The sequence below is a fragment of the Lepisosteus platostomus genome, chromosome 9 (assembly GCF_059453375.1).
Source record: "Lepisosteus platostomus isolate fLepPlt1 chromosome 9, fLepPlt1.hap1, whole genome shotgun sequence".
NCBI classification, from domain to species: domain Eukaryota; kingdom Metazoa; phylum Chordata; class Actinopteri; order Semionotiformes; family Lepisosteidae; genus Lepisosteus; species Lepisosteus platostomus.
Window position 1 is genome coordinate 15,311,180 of NC_142619.1, and position 17,715 is coordinate 15,328,894.

General features: G+C 36.4%; 1 protein-coding gene across 14 annotated transcripts in view; it reads right to left on the bottom strand.

Moving 5' to 3' along the window:
* Nucleotides 1–16,187, bottom strand: part of wnk1b (WNK lysine deficient protein kinase 1b) — a 171,110-nt gene extending 154,923 nt beyond the window's left edge. For 12 of the 14 annotated variants that reach the window (XM_088646939.1, XM_088646938.1, XM_088646941.1 and 9 more), the window contains exons 1-2: nt 16,066–16,187; nt 11,289–12,436 (exon numbers count right to left, since the gene is read on the bottom strand). In XM_088646939.1, coding sequence (XP_088503065.1) covers nt 11,289–12,038 — 750 coding nt within the window. In that variant the 5' untranslated portion in view covers nt 12,039–12,436; nt 16,066–16,187. Of the gene's footprint in view, nt 1–11,288; nt 12,437–14,883; nt 15,125–15,174; nt 16,035–16,065 lie in introns of those variants that run through there. The other 2 variants (XM_088646928.1, XM_088646929.1) reach the window with 2 other exon arrangements.
* Between the last annotated feature and the right edge of the window lie 1,528 nt (nt 16,188–17,715).

Sequence of the window (17,715 nt, forward strand, 5' to 3'; positions counted from 1 at the left end):
TTTACTGTTTTATTTCTTTCAATCTGTGAAATGTAGGAAATAAATAGTAACTGTGCATTAATATTTGCAGAAACATGTCAAGTTTAAGTTTGCTCGCTGCAAAGGTTAACTTCTTTTCAATCAACAAAACATGTAATTTGGCCAGGGGTGCCCAAACTTGCACATAAAACTGTACATGTGACAACCTCGTGCCTTAATGATTTAGGCTACTACCCCATTTTCAGGAGAAAAAAAACTGATAAATCTACAGGTTGATAAAAAGAATACAGAAGTTAGTTTCAAGATGCTTCATTCCCAATTGAGATTCTCATTAGGTTCCTCACTGTAAAAAATTAAACTGCAGATGTGATGTGCTTATATTTTATTCATCCTATACAAAACATACTACAATTTTTATCAGTTCAAAGGTTTGCTTGAAAACTGTACTTTAAGAGATATTTATGGCTGTTAGGCCTAATTCATATCCAATTTCACCTGAAGTCCCATTTGTATTCTGCATTGTAACCCAAGCACCTCTTTGTTTCATAAGTGAAATGAATATTTAACCTGCTTTCATCATACCCAAGCTTCATTCGGCAAATGAAGGACTGCCTTAGGAACTCAGCAGACAATTTTCAAAAACAGTTCCATCATGCCATCTATATTAGTCATCTTCCTTTTTGGTACATAGTAGAATTTGTTTCCCTAAGACTCCTTGCTTGCCTGAAAACCACATAACTCAATTTAGTTTTGCATGCATTTTAATTTAATATTAAAAATTCAAGAACATTGTAAAGCAGGAACTGTCAAACATTAAAATATGTAAAAGAAAATGTTTACAAATAGTTATAAAACACTAGGTCTGCCTATTGTCTACTAGACTTTGACCACTAATGAAAGGAGAACCCCTAGTTTAGGAGAACTGTGCATTTAGATTACCTGCATTATTTAGCATACACGTTTATACATAGAACCTAGGGAATTCACATCCAGTCAAGTAACTGAAGGTGCATGTAAAGCTTTAACAGAACTAGATGTAGTGACTTTCCCAAGGCAACATATAATGCACTCTGGAGGTAAAAGGTTTATTAATCATAAGGAAAGACATGACAGCCAATTAAAGCTATACCAAAACAAATATAGAAATAGAAAGAAAAATCCAACTAAGAAAGTCAGCAAAATCAGTTTGAAATGCTGACAACCCAACATATAAATATTCCCAAAAAAATTTTAAAATGCCAAAAACTCAAATTCATCTCCTTAAATCTTTTGCCATATTAATCACAAAAGAGACAAGCCCCCTTTAGCCCTTTAAAAAAAGCTTTATTTCAGTTTTTTTCTGTGGACATAATACAAACTTTCACAGGCAGAATAAACAAATGCAATTGTGGGGTGGGGATTCACTCCCTACACCAATCCTTTTCCCCTTAACAAATGAGGCACCTACTTATTACTGACAGACATCTTCAAAGAGGAATTTTAGGAATTATAAGGAGCAAAAAAGTGTTTCATACCTAATACCTCTGGGTACATAGAAATGGCTGCCTCAGATTTGTTTCCACTACTGTTTAAGGACATTCCTAACCTTTGCTGCGTTGTATTTTACTACAAAGTATCCATATTGTTCTAAATCCATAGAGAATCAGTGTAAGAAATCATTCTTGAAAGAGAGAATCTCAATTATTGTAATAATTATAAACTATGCTGTGAAAAATGTATGAAATACTTTTGATTGGATCCACATAAGCATTATGTTTATTAAAGATGCATTATATGGTGCTATTCTAAATTTCAAAATATATAAACCTTTTCACATACTGGGGACATTGAATAACTTATGTGATACATGAAACAAGCACTAAAGCTTGGTGTTATTTAACTCAGGCTCCCTTCATATTTCACTAGAACATGCAAGCAACTCCAATAACATTAAAAAAATGCAAAAATGTAGAAAATGTGAAAGGGAAAAAAACTACTTTTGCACAGAACTGTATGTTAACACTTTTTACATGGAAGCATAACATCTTGAAAGCAATCTCAACTGTGAACTATTCCCCTTGTTTCATATTCAGAATGACTAAAAGCCAGGGGCAGAAACTGTCCTACAGAATTGCACAGCAATGTCTAGTTGTATGTATTAAAAAACAACTTTAGAAATTGCTTGAAGGTTATTACAATTTTCAAATTACTAGATGTCTTAAAATTATTTAAATATCCATCCACTAAAACACTATGTCTTGTAATTATGCAGATTGAAAGGTTTTTTTTTTATATTCTTTAAATCAAACCCTTACCGGATGAATTTAACACTGATTTTTTTTAATGGGTTGATGTACAACACTCTTAATAGAACTCCCTGTATTCTTCTAATGAAAAATTAATGCCTCATGCCCAGCAATATATGTATCGATATTTTCAACAGTGCTGGCAGTAAACCGAGTCAGCATTCTTCCCATTACCATTTCTGCATTTCAGTCACGTGATTTATCAATTCCAGCTTTTACAACTAAAATGCAAGGGTAATTACCACAGTTTGACTTTTTTTGACAGAATTCCCATGCTTTATAATATTCTTACTTTCATAAGTAGAGATGTATTAAAGGATGTGCTGCAGTATATTAAATCAAACCACATACACCAATCACTAAATACAATTACTGGTGGAGTCAACTTTTTAAGTGAGTAGCAGAGAACTGTCCATTTTTGTGCATAAAAATTAAAACAATAGCTAACAATTAACGAACTCTTATTATTGACTGATAAATCCCCAAAACCTGAAACAAATAATGCAATCCAATTAAGTCTCATGCATTCAGTTAACAGATCATAATTCAATCAGCTCAAAAGAAAACAAAAATTGTAATTGAAAACCTTTGCTGGTTTATTTATACAAAGGAATGGAAGATGGCTAGAGCTAAACAGTGTCCAAGGAATTTACAGTATGGCCAGCCAATCCAGTTTGTTACCTTTACCCTATTTCATTTACTAGAAAAAAAATTAAAGGGAAACAGCTTTTCCTCAAACTCCACAGTTTTCAGTCTGAAGAAATTTACGGAATTATACTAGACATCAACAAATCTTAAAAAGAAAGAAAACAAGCCTAGGCAAGCAATGCATTTTTAAAGACTAGAAGGGCAACCAAAATTCTTTGATGTGAACTCACACAAGGACGAAGAGTGATGAAGTGTACATCTGTAAAGAAATTTCTCTTCAGATTATTTTACAGAATACAATGCACAGATAATCTAATCTAAAAATCTAAATAATCTAAAACACCAAGGCAAGGTGCGTTTAACAGTTTTCAATTGCTTTAATGTATTCTATGGATGATGGGCTGTGTTTTACACCATTTATTTCAGTATGTCACGACTGCTTCTTTTCACTATTAAAAATAAACTCATCCAGGAAGCTGAAAGGAGTAATTACAGAGGTGATACTTCTTTCCAGACTGCCACAAACTAAAACACATTATTCACAGAGAAACCTTACCTTTTTTTAATCCTCCAGCACAGAAATTTACAATGCCCAGCCCAGCATGGAAATAAGACTTATATTTGTGCTTTGTTTTTGAAATTATATAGTTTAAGAAATGTAAGGGACTTTTAGGGTACATCACTTATAAACAATGTAAATCAGGAAAAAGTCTAACAAAACTATTAAACATCACTCCTGGGTTATATTACTATTTCAGACTGCAGCCTGCCCTCTCTGCCCATGGATACATCATGGAGCACTACCTTCTCATCTAGTAACTGAAGCAGTTAAAAGTTGCTATTAGAAGACTGGTCTCATCTCCATTTTTTAACTCAGAGGTCATTTATATTCTAATCACCCTTTTATGAAAGGGAGAACAAAGACACAAAAGCTTAATTCTCTCTACACAAAATACACCACCTAACCTATTTTAAACATGCAAACAGAACATAATGGACAAATAAATAATGTAATTGTAGTGACTAATGTATAGTCACTCAAGAGTGTTGGGCCAGCAGCCAAGTGCACCAGCATCTAGAAACTGCAAGACGGATGGAGTATTATTCTTTAATGAGAAAGTCAATGAACTCACCTGTGGTTGACAGTGAAAGCACTGTCTCAAGTTTCATACTAAAAAACATCCCATAAAAGCTTCACTGGGTTCAGATATGTTGATTGAAAAGGCCTTGACCTAAGGATAATAGTTTGATGTAGGGCTGCCGCGATTAATCGACGCAAAAACAATAAAGTAGCCGTATTTTCTTAACCGACTAATCACCCCCCAAATTGTGTGCCGTTAATAGGATGCTACGACACTGTACAGTTTTTGAGTAGGCTAATCATGACAGCAGCTGCACCACATTCTGCCGAGGAAGGTCCCTCCAAATTTCGACCAAAAGTCTCTTCTGTGTGGGAGTATTTCACTAAAAAAACATAAAAATGGTTTTGTTCTCTATGTAAAACACAGATGGCGCTCCACAACAGCACTAGTTCCATGCACAAACACCTGAAGAGGAAACACTCTGGAACTATTGCACAGGACTAGACGACAGTACCGTTAGTAACCCATTCACACTTGTTTAGCCATCCAACAATTACTATTTTAGTGATGTGAAACCGATTAACTTGAAAAACTGATGCTAGTGACTAGGGTTGGGATGAAATTTAGAGGCACAATATTTCTGGAATTTCCTTGGATAGGATAAACACTGTAGGTTAGTCTGCTAAATACACTTCCCACCTTTATCACGCACAAGTACACTATAAATAATGTTTCAATAGACAGGTTAGCTAAATAGGATCGACTTGTCCGCTAAATGCACTTGCTAGCTTTATTACGTGCAGAGTAGTATTTTCACTCTTTGCCAGATATATATATATATGCCAGGGGTCGGAAACCTGTGGCTCCGTCACCTTGTGGGTCCAAAAGAAAAATACAAATTAGCGGCCTGTCAAAATTGAGCAGCAATAAAATTTATTAAGTTATTTTTAAGTATTTTCTCCAGTGATTAAATTGTAAATAAATCACATTAAATAAATGATCAGGCTAAGTTGGGAAGATGTATTTTTAAATATAGCGAAGAACGCAGTATTTTTGAAGGTTTAATGCAAATTTTACACTTATGTTGTAACCTACTGTTTAAGATAGTTGGTTGGCTTTCCAAAAGAGAAAAATCTGTGACGAAGATCAAGAATTTATAGATGATTTATTCACGAGCCCTGCTTGTCTCCGTTTATATTTAATATGTGACAAGAAATTGTCAAACAATAAGAAATCAAATGTTGAGGCAAACCCTGCAAAGCAACAATACACAGAAGTCGCACTGAAAAGGTAGGCCTAAATAATGCTTAAATGTGATGACGGCAATAACAAACAGCAGTAATTTAAAAAAGATCGCTCGCTGTGCAGTCATTGCCTTTGGAACAGAACCTGTACCAGAGTTGGCGGTGCCAATATTAACTGTTACAGAAATGTTTAACTTTTCATATATTTAATTATTTCATGCATTGCGGCTCCAAAGGTATAGTATATTGGTTCCACTTCAGACTTCTCTTCAAGAGATACGAGTTGTTTTCCCCTGCCCTATGCTTTCAATTGGTATCATTTTATACTTTACAAACATTTAGCCTCTTTATGCCTGTTTAACAAGATACATAACCAAGTCAACCCCCTTGGATTCAGAAACAAATCTAGCAGCTGTATTCACGATGTCTATGAATAAGCATGTATGTAAATCGCAATTTAAGATAGGATGAAATTAGTTGTTAGAATAATCAATAAAAATAGTCGATGGATCAATCATTTACAAAATAATCATTAGTGGCGGCCCTAGTTTAATGTGCATGACACTGATAAGTGACCACATGTTCTGTGGATATGAAGACACTTCACCCCACTAGGAAAGCTGCAACATAGGACTAAAATGATTACTCAGTACCATTAAGTAGTGATTAGCATTGACTTTGCCTTCTAAGGAAAAGACTACTCAAACCATACCAGGAAAATCCACAACACAACATTATGAAACCACCTGAACTCTTCACTGTTGGAACTAAGCACTCATGTTCTTTAGATTGGCACCACATGTACACTCATCTGTTTCTTTCAAGAAATTGGTGAAGGATGATTCATCTCACCAAATCACATTTCTCTACTACTCAATAGCAGATCGCCTGCGTTCCTGCATCACTCACAAACTTCCATTGCCAGGTGTGACGAGCAGTTTGGACACTGTAACTCTACTATAGTATCTGTGGAGCTTTTGTTGAAGAAACTAGCTGTTCACAATCCAGAAATTATATTTGTAGTCAACGGACTACAGCTGTTTGCAATTCAAATTAATGTATGTACCCTGGAGTATACACTTGCCACTGTTACCCCTTGCCAATGACATCTTTCTCAGAGTATAATCTCTTTAGACGCCATTGCCCGTGAAACATCAGTAAGTATTATGGTGCTAGTCGTTAAGTAATTAACAAAATGTTTGATTAGTCCCAGTACTTTCCTTTTTCCTGTAATTTTGTTGCAAGGGCCCTTCTTCTATTGATCTCTGTTCTATTTTTGAAAACACCCAATGCATCAATTGCAACAAACTGAAAGCAGTGTACTAAGTGGAGTTCAAACTATGGTTAGCACACAGCTCTGTGCTAAACTAGTAGGCTACCTTAAGACCAACTGCAACTAACTTGGCAGCTGAAAGTAGATCACAGCACCGTTCCAAACCTGTTCTTAAGTGCAACAAGCCCCAAGTAACAGATGCTTCCCTCTAGAGATAACTAAAGTAGGGGACTTATGTAAACCACCTCCTATGGTTTAAGCAACGTAGTAGTGTACTAAGCAGAAACACTGGATCAAATCAGAATGTTCCTGAATGAAGTGTTAATATCATCACTATGTAATGAACATAGCCATCCATTGCTTGAAGATTTATGTAATATTTAACTAAAATTGCTTTTCAGTCATACCACATCTTTTAATAATGAAGTTTATTAATGTTTATCAATAAACTTGTAATTTAATAATAATGAAGTTTAAACATCTATCTTTATTAATAGCTGTATTATAGCAAACGCATGTGATTTTTCAGATTTTAGTAATGCAATAGTGAATTTTCAGATATCCTGGGAAGTGAAGAGGACGGACATTAAGAAAATACATATATAGATGGTATGTAAGTCTTAAATATGTTCTATCACATCTGGGTGTCACTTGAATAGATTTGTTTTTATTGTGATGGGTATCTACAATTGTGATTCTCTGGGGAAAGCAGGTATATTGCGGATATAGAGAGGTTGTGTAGGCAAATGTAACATTAAATAAAAAACACTCAGAGGTAGTGCAACAAAAGTAGTCCCGGGAAGTGCATAAGGCTTTACCTTCATAGTATTGCAGATACAAATGTACCTTTTACATAACAGATACAGCGACATGTTCGCTTATTTGTCTGAAGGGCAATGGAAATAAAAGCTGCTATGATACATACATGTTCACATTCAAACCCGTTTGCTTCATGACTAACTGCAACTGAGTATCACATTAGTAGTTATATAGTAGTTCAGTCATATTTAAAAACAAGAGAAAGCAATAATTATGGCATTAACATGGCATACATATTCATTAACTGATCAGATTAATTAAAGTTTCTGAGTCAGAGCCCTCTGCTGTTTGTGCTGATAAGAACAACAACGCTGAGCTCTTAGCACTGTACTAAGCACAAGTTCAGCTAAATTGTAAAGTATCATCAAAAACAATCAAATTCTAACAAATCTAATCTTAATCAGTACTAATGAGGAGTTTGTGATTAGGATCATTAGTGATGTTAATAAGTTGCTATTTGCACAGACATTTTGTGTGATTTCTCCAAGTTCTGCAACAAGTTACACATGTGAAAGAAAATATCTGGTCTGGCTTTGAACCATTCTTAAATATGAATTGGCTTCATTACTCTGCTCTCCTCACCACTGATAGGGGATGTGTGGTGAGCGTTCTGGTGCACTATGGCTGCCGTCACATCATCCAGGTGGATGCTGCACATTGGTGGTGGTAGAGGGGAGTCCCCATTACCTGTAAAGCGCTTTGAGTGGAGTGTCCAGAAAATAAATATATAAGTGTAAGCAATTATAATTATTATTATTATTAAATAAGACCTAGTCCTTGCTTCAATCAGTATTTTCATATGGAGTGCAATAATTGCCTCCTATGATTAACATTCCAGTATCCTATAAACTATCAATTTCCACAAATTAATATATGGCTGTAAGTTTGGTTTAAGCAAAACGTCTTAAGTGTAGGAGACAATATAGCTGTGAGCCAGATGTGAACCTGGTGAAGAAAACTGTCCTGACATTTTCCTAGCCTTATATAGCCCTGACAGCCTGAAATAGCCTAATATAAAATACTAAAATTAACTTTGCTAAAATCCATCAGTCCAATACAAAGAATAAAGCAATTAAAGAAGCATCTATAAAAATGTATAAAATAACTGCCTATAGTTAGAAGAGTTGCTGATCTTTTGAAGAATTAGCACACAAAAGAAAATGGTAAATCCCAAAACTCAATATAATATAATAACAAAATGTGATCTTTGACAGATTGCACTCAAGTATCAAAATTTTACCAGGATACAAAAGCACTGCCTATAAAAACACCCCAAACAGTAAGCAACAGTTTTTTTTTTTTTTACTTTAGTGCACGTGCCGATATACCAATGAAACAAATGTGTCAATCTCTTCATGAGCAGGGAGTATTTAATTCCTGTCTACATTTTCATCAGGGCTGACATTTAACTGCTAATCAGCTCATCACCTGTGCCCAATTGTACCTTCTTCTGTTCACTTATAAACCAATGCATCACTTTCACCCAAAAGGCACTAGCAAACCAAAGACTTTAAATAGGCTACTTGCATCTTTAAGTACAAGACCTTAAAGTATCCACATTTATTTCTGACTGGTAAACATCTCTAATTTTTAAAATAATTAACTTAAAGTACAGCTTTTAATTTTGTTTGAGGGCTTCATAAAGAAAGGACAGTTTTTTTTTCCTTTAGCATATCAGGAGCAGACTACTATAGACATGGATGGCTATATTATATTAATGATTCAATTTCAAAGGATCTGAGAATGACCTCACTGATGTCTTCTCCCCAAGGTAATATCATATACACATCTAAGTCTAAAGACCTCAAGATCATTAGCAAATCAATTATACTGATTTTATCTCTTAATTAAGCCATGTAATCCACAACAGAGGTTATAAGTTCTGCCAAAGAACACAAAACTAAGCTCTTGTTTTCCACATGAGATGCATTTAAGCTCTAGATCCAGTGTTCTTAAAGCCAAGTAACAGAGCCACAAAGAGAAAGCAGGGTACATTATCAAAATGTGCAAAAAATGAAGTGTGGTTACTGTGCAAAAGTTACCTTTTGTTCTTTTCCGGTCCAAATAAATTAGTCCTGCCAAAAATTTAAATATAAGAGGTGCACAAAACAGAATTAAAACATGCAATATACTATAGTGCTGTAAAGATTATGATTTACTGATTCAGTTAAACAGGCTCTGATAGCTGGAGTCAAGACTTCTGCTTGGCAGTTTCCAAGGTGCAAGCAATTAAGGATAATGATCTGGCATTCAGAGAAATAAGATATCTCTCTGCCATATCTTTGAATATTTTACACAGATATAAAACAAGATATCCATAAGATTCAAAGACTTAAATCACTATTTTTACTGATGGCAGAGAATTTCACCAAATCTATTTAGCTGTAACTTAAACTGCTAACTAAACTTAAAGGGAAATACATGGAAAGACAAAACCCTTGAAATTGATTTTTCTTCCGCTGGAATCTGAAGGTTAGCCCTAATATCCACATTATAAAGGGAAATTACATTACATTGGTGTTCTCTTAAATGGAAATTTCCCTACAGGAGACATTAAAAATATGCCTGTATTTACGTAAGTGCTCTGTATTGATGTCAGATACTAATATTTACATAATAATGTGCATATAATTTATCAGAATTTACTTTTTGTGTGCACTACCTTTAAAATTAAATTTATAACCCAATTTCCAGTGCTACAGGGGTAGTTTGAGGGGAGACCCCTTGACTTCAGAGATAAAGTAACATGCCACTGAATTAAAACAATGCTTTTCATTAACCAACAAAAGACTCCAGATGATTCTGCCAAGTAAAACCTAAGAACTAAGAACAGTCGTGTCTCATGTTTTATCACTGTGACAGACAGGACATGGACCCTATTCTGCAAGTTATCACAAGACTAGAAGTGATCTGACCAACAACACATGGACAGGTAGATTTAAGTGTACCATTAAGGACAAACCAGGTGAGTAAAACAGGATGAGTGAAAGCAAGTTGTTGAATCATGTCGCATAATAGAAACATTTTCTTCAATAAAATTTAGACCCTCCTAACCTCCAGTTAGGCCATCTTCAATAATAAAGAAAAATAATGTAATGCAACTCTGTTAGCAAATTGAAATAATGTACATTTAGCACACATGACCCATTAAATGGTGATGTAAGTAGCTAGATGTTTTTTTCTCCTGGCTTTACTTTTAATGATTTAACTGATTTAAATCAGTATTGAAGTTGTCAGCTTCTATTATATCATGTGTTTTCATGTCTATTTAAATACAGCATCTAGGTATTCCAAAAAGTCTCAAAATAACCTACATACACTCCCTATGTGCTATTCAAGCCATGCATGTGCACTGCTATTTATTCAAAGCACAAACCTGAGCCACACCTATTCAACATGGTAGTATAGATTATCAGCATTACTTCCTTTAACTAAATCTGGAAAAAAAGACTTGCATAGAAATTAGTTTGCTTAGAACCTGAGCTGAAGGAATATAAAATCTTATGGAGGCCTCAGTCTGTCAGAATGTATAACAGGCATAATTAAAATACACAACTCCTTATGCAAATCTCATTTACATGTAAGTCTCCCTTTACTCATCACTATTTCCTAAGTGTCAAAACATTCATTTGCTTTTTAATTGTCTGTAATACTCTTAATATAATGCCAGTCTTCTTATATTCATATTTTAGTTCTTCTGACAGGTTTTGCAATGGATTAGAACAAAAAAAAACAATTTTCATTTATTGATTTAACTTATTTTTCCTAGCTCACATCACAGACCTGTTACCTATCCATTGAAAATTTTATAAAGTTTCTAGGCTTCAAGAGAATGTTCTTTCTTCACATTCCAGATCCAGAATGTTTTTCCCCATTTTTCTGCAGCCCAGGTATAAAGGGCCTGTGGCACAATTTTAAATTCAGACACTGGTCAGAAAATGTTCAAAAAACATCTTACCTGCAACTCACACCATGCCACTTCAACAGTGGTTTCTGTATCCAAGCCTTTATAGACCGTTTTGAAGGAGCCTCTGCCAATCTCGATGTCAAACTTGAGGAAGCGGCCATCAGGCGAGGTACCCACAGCTTTGGTCTCCACCTCCTCGTTGTCTTCCTGGATTTGGATCCTCTTCTCTAATTCCCGCTGTTCCGTTTCTGTCTTCTGGTCCACCTTCACTTTCGCAGCCCCCTTCACCCCATCCCTCTTCTCTAGCGCAACATTATCATCCGGTTCCTCAGCTTGACTGATGTCATCTGTGGGCCCTGCCAGAGAAGACTGCTTCACTTCCCCATCACAAACCTCCTGGATAACTGTGTTACATTCTTCACTTTGTACATTGACCTTGGTGAGTGTATCAGTAACCGACTCCACTGACATCATGCATAGAGGCTGAACAGCCACAAAGGAGTTATCATTGGGCTCTGCTATGAGGATGGACAGTGGATCCAAATCAGGAGGAGAGGACACAAAGCAGGCTTTACTGGGTAGGTCCAGGGCCGTTGCATTGGAGTCACAAATGACACTCCTACGAAAGAAGCGGTGCTCTGCCGTGGTCTTGCTGTCCTTGTCCATGGTATGTCTCCGTTTTCTGAACTCAACCTCATGCCTGCTATTCAGCTTCTCACCCACCAATGTGTCTGAACTGGAACCATTGCCATTTTTTGGAGGAGCCAAAAACGTCACTACTTTATCTGGGTCTTCCGACATCGTATTTGCCCAAATAAAAAACACAAACAAAAGTTGCCAAAAAAAAGGTTTTCCTTGCAAATGCCTCTTCCTGTCAAATATGGTTTTAAGCCTTTGGAGCTTAAAGGAGTCTCTCTTTTAACAAATTAGCAATGAAAGCTAAGAATTTTACAGTGTACAGGGTCAGGGCCTTGGAGAGGGGGTGTTCTCTTGTAAATGAAAAAGAACAAGATAATGTCACAGAAAATTAAATGCTGATGTAAACACACAATGACCATCAGATTCACACAATCCATCCTGAAAGGGAACCACAGATAGTCGGCATTGAGCAGAAAAAGGAAGGGGTGGTGGTGTTCTTGCTTGTAGTCTCTGTAGCAAAAACCAGGTGTAATCCAAAGCTTGATCCTCACAGACTTGAACTGCAAAAGAAAAAAAAATAACTGCACACCCAAACTTACATTTTCATTTTCCTTAAGTGTTGACATGCTCTATTCATTTGGTTGTCATGTTCTTTTCACTCAAAGATGTCCTTGGAAATTAGTATGAATATCCTGTATTTAACCCTTCAGCAATAGTAAAGAGAGGTTCTTGGACTATGTGTCCACAACGCTCACAATCTCCAACTACATGCTAATGTTACTAAATCTTAACTCGTGCAGGAACATGCTTCAAGTTACTTAAGATGTTACTTCAATGTTAAAAGTACACACAATATTGCTACATTTTCCCTGCTTACAATATACAAGTACACAGAAAATGGGTCAACAGTCAACATGAAGAACTGAAACACTCCAGCCATGGTTATGTACAAAGTATTGTTTTCCAATATGAGCATGATGACATTTCCTGTCCCAAGTTCTCAGTATTTGGAAGTTTGAGTAACATGGTGATTTAAACAATTTCACTAGGAAAATATTTCATACTTCTGTGCGATTTCATTCTAACTGTCAATCTGCCACACCTCACATGTAGCAAACTAAGTTATCCGAGAGAGAAAACAGGATTTTTTTTAAAATCTTTGAAGTCGCCAACTATCTTATGATTACCATGAGACCCTGCAGCTTTTCCCAATATATGGGGCATAAAGTTAGTATCCCCTATAAACAACTTGCTCTCAGCTGTACTGAAAGTTTGTTTTTGTGCTATTTCAATCATGTGGAAAAGCAAAGATACAAAAAAAATCAATGCTAGAGGGAAAACGTTGTGCTGATGATGATGCATAATTTTTAACCACAGAAAGAAAGTTTTTAAGTACATAAACCGTTTCCAAATTTTTTCATCCCACAAAGTAGGCAGTAAATCAATACAATCTGATCCTTAAAAATAACAGGTATGAATATTTTAAGAAAAAAAATAGGGAAAAGATGCTCATCTCCCACCCCAGGCTAACGAGAGTTCAGTGCTCAGATTAAATCCACCTAAATTAAGTAATAATACTAAATAAGAAGGGTAATAATATTTACAATGTAACACCAACTTTGAAAAGTTAACCACTTCAAAATATTCTATCCATCTTAACACTTAAATGACACTAAGAACATTACACTGATACTCCATTAAAAATCTTGTACAATGAAGTCCATGAATTCTCACATCACTAAATAGTTTTGGAATAAATTGCTGTAACAGTTGTTAATAATATTAGGCTGTTACCATCACTCTTGAACAAAAAGAGCTCTGCATTTTCCCAGTTTTAACACTTATTAATAAATATAACAAATACATACTGTAGAACAGTACTAAACCGGTTTTCAGTCAATACATTGTTGGCTACATGGGGTACTGTACTGTACATGGGGAAGCCATACCACTCATATTGATGAATTCCTATAATAAATATCACGCTGCTGAAGTTAACTCCTATAACTCCCTCGTATGACTTTCATAATTCATTTCCTCCCTTTCCAAACTCTTATATAGACTTTAACCACAAAGACATTAATATGATGAAAAATATATATACAGTTTTCACTCCATTGTATGCGGAGTTCATCTTGAATACTGCGTCATTCATTTTAAACACTTAAAACGTAGCGTCAAATCGCCAAACCAGCAACTAACACAGACGCTATGAAGTGAGACTGTTCCTCAATTCTGTCAGCTAAAGGATTAAGGACAAAACGTCAAGAGCAAGTTGTCAGCTCGATCGCCTTTGATGCACTGATAATTAAGTGACCGAATTCGAAAATCATTTAAAGTTACATTTAACGTTTCAAAACAGCCAGGAAAATACCCTTTTGCGTTCTGATTCTGCAATGGAAAGGAACAAATACAGAAAAATGTTTTATAACCTACAACTAACAACTGACACCAAATTAACCTCTTCATAGGACTGTTTATAGATTTGGGTCACAGACAACCCAAAAAAAAGTTTGTTCATACTGTTCGCTAGGCCATTTGCACAGCATTGGCACCAACCAGGCTGGGTTGGCCTGGCCTACTCAAGACCCACGGGTGACCTAAAACAGGATTATCTCAATGCACAACGCTGTCTCCAATACAGTTTAAAACCTAGTGCACAAAACACGGAAGGCTGCCAAAGCAAATGTATTATTAAAAATAGTTTTATGTTAAGAACCTCATTGTAAGCACTCGGAACGCACATGCTAAAACGAAGTAATGTCGCTTTAAACAAGCGACATTATATGATGCAGTGTCAAATCAAGGCCATATATTAAAAGCATTTTAAGAACAATAAATTGCATACAGTATACACACAGAAGAAAAAAATCTTACATTGAATACCATATTATACCCCTAATCTCTACGGGATTCAAGTAAATCACTATTTTGCCATCCCTCACGTACCGGAAAGGTTTGCCACAACGTCCTAATGGGAGGCAGTATATCGAAGGTACCTGCTTACCCAAAGCCTAGTCAAAGCCACATTTCTTCACATCGGATTGTCAGTCTGAAAGCAATCACACCGGCAAAACCCCGGAGAGAATTGAACTTGGAGCACCGCGCAAGATGCTATTTCAGATGTGAATCCGGAGTTATTGAAAGGCTACCGAGTCTTCGCTTAACCAGCCTAACAACGTACAAAACCCATTCTGAACGTGGATATAGTTTAACCAACCAAACCCTGCCAAAAGTTTAAGTTAAGATGTCAAAAAAACAGTATCTTCGCTCGTTGACTGCAGCGTGCACAACGAACCTGGACTAGACGATTTACATGGCTCATTGGAGTGTTCCCCGCCGGTTGACCTGGATTTTCACCGATTCACAAGTCTCCTGCTTTTCCGTTTTCTTGGTCGCTAGGGTTTTTAAAGAGCACGGTGAATCCAGGTCGAATGTCGGCCCGAGCAATTTCGTAAAACATCAGGGCATGGAGGAGTGTCTTTGTTTTCTTAACACACCAAGTGTGACAGTGCCCAGTCTCCATCTGCGTATTCCTTTTTATTTGCACGTAAGCGACTGGGAGCCTTCCATGCTCAAGATTGACAGAGATATGGCCGATATCTGATTTTTAACAACTTATCATTAACTATTCGAAAAATTAGCTTGCCTTCGATTTCTGTGCCACAACCCGGCCGCCAGGCCTCGTCTCTCTCCGGCCTGGGAAATCACCTCTTTCTACTCCCTTCACACAGCAGAGCATAGCAAGACTGACTAAAGCGTAGTTCGGGTGGGATAAGCCCCTTTATGTGGAGCACAGGGAGTCTGAAACCCTCCCAACACCCTGTGATTTAAAACTTCCCCCTGCGCACCGCATCCATGACTTTAAATAATTAAAAGATGAAAGTATAAAATACTTATAAAGTTATTGCAGTGTCATTGCAGATTCCGCTCAGAGCGCCAGGTTGTACACGAAAAAGCACATTAAAAAAAGTTTACATAAATTGCTGCGCTATTACCGTATCCCCCAGCACAACCAAAATGAGTTTGCGTTTTCAGCTTGAACATTCAGTAACAAGGAAAATAAAAACAAGCATTTTATTAATGAATATCAACATAATGCGAAATATTATTTTAGTCTATATTCAGAATTTAACTTCCAATGTACGCTATTTTCTGCAAACTAGTTTTTACTAAATGGCGACTTTACCTCAAAAACCGACAAGGACCTTCCCCCTCCTATAGATCCACATACCGAGCTTAAAAATTCTTCACCACGTCTGCGCAACGAAGCGATGAGCTCATCGATTTTGTAGTCTTTCTATTCGATTAGACAAAGCTTCCTGGTTGTTAGCCGATGATAGACTTCAATTCCCAAGATACATCTGTAAAACCCGCGCGGAGACATCCAAGTTTTTAACGGTCAAATATTTTCTGTAAACTAAAGGGTTTTGGGAAATGTAGTTAAACTACCCAGTGCTCAACACCCTATAGTTAGGAAATACAGTAAACAAATGTTAACCACCAACATTAAGGTAAAATCAACTAATCGCAGGCTCATATGCTGTTGGTTGCATTATATTCTGTATAGGGTGGAAAGAAAAGGGTAAATAATAAAACACTTACACAGCGGGTTTTCCAAGATAAAAAAGTGTTGTAGTGGATTATACTATTTTTTGGAATACTGAGGTTTACATATAATACAGTTAATTGAGGTATTTACAATACCATTACTGTTTCCATTGTTCCTGTTATCTTGAGAAAGACCACACAATTCAACACTTTCATAAAAGACAACATTTCGGCAGTGGAGCCTTCTTTAGGTGTGAGGAAGAAGGGTGAAGAAGGCTCCATGGCCGAAACGTTTTGTTTTCTTTCTTCTCTTTTTAACATGGAATAAACCTATTACTTGTTCCTTTGCAGCCTAAGCATGCTGACGCAGCTACCCACCTAAACTACTTTCATAAAATAATTACAATGTTTGGTACTTATAATCAGCATACTTTATGGGATACAATTTCATATTGTTCAATAAATATTATTTATTACACTGACATATTTACATATGACATTTCATTCTAACAAACAGGATTTGAAAGAGACACTTCTCAGTCACCTAAAGCTGTAACAATAACATATAGATACTTTATTGATCCCGTGAGGGAAATTGCAGTGCAACACAGCTTAACACAGACAACACAGCAACAGTGTAACGAATGATACAATAATAATTATACAATACATACAATACAATCAGTACAGTGAGAAGTGCACTAAGAAGAGTTACTCACAGTCCAGAACACACAAAGAACAAACCAGAACAGAACAGTATACAAAAAAGTCATATTGCATGATATAAATATAGATATAAATGTATTGCACAGGTCCCTGGCATATATTGCCCAAAAACGGTTGTAAACGGGAAAAGAAAAAAAATAACAGATGTATCAGTTTACTGTTCAGACCAGAAACAGGTCACTGTCAATGTTGCCTCTGCCCAGACGCAAGGTGGATGCATTGTACAGTCTTATGGCAGAAGGCAAGAATGATCTCCTGTAGCGTTCCCTGTCGCACCATGGATGAATCAGTCTATTGCTGAATATGCTCTTCATTTCTACAAAAAAGTCATAGAGGGGATGGGAGACGTTGTCCATGGTGGCCTCTAGTTTAGACACCATTCTCCTGTCAGCCACTACCTCCAGGGGGTCCAGGCCAGACCCAATGACGGAGCTTGCTCTTCTGATGAGCTTGCTCAGCCTGTTAGAATCCACTGCTCTAATCCCAGAGCCCCAGCATACCACCGCATAGAAAATGGCGCTCGCCACCACCAACTGATAGAACAAATGTAGCATCTTACTAC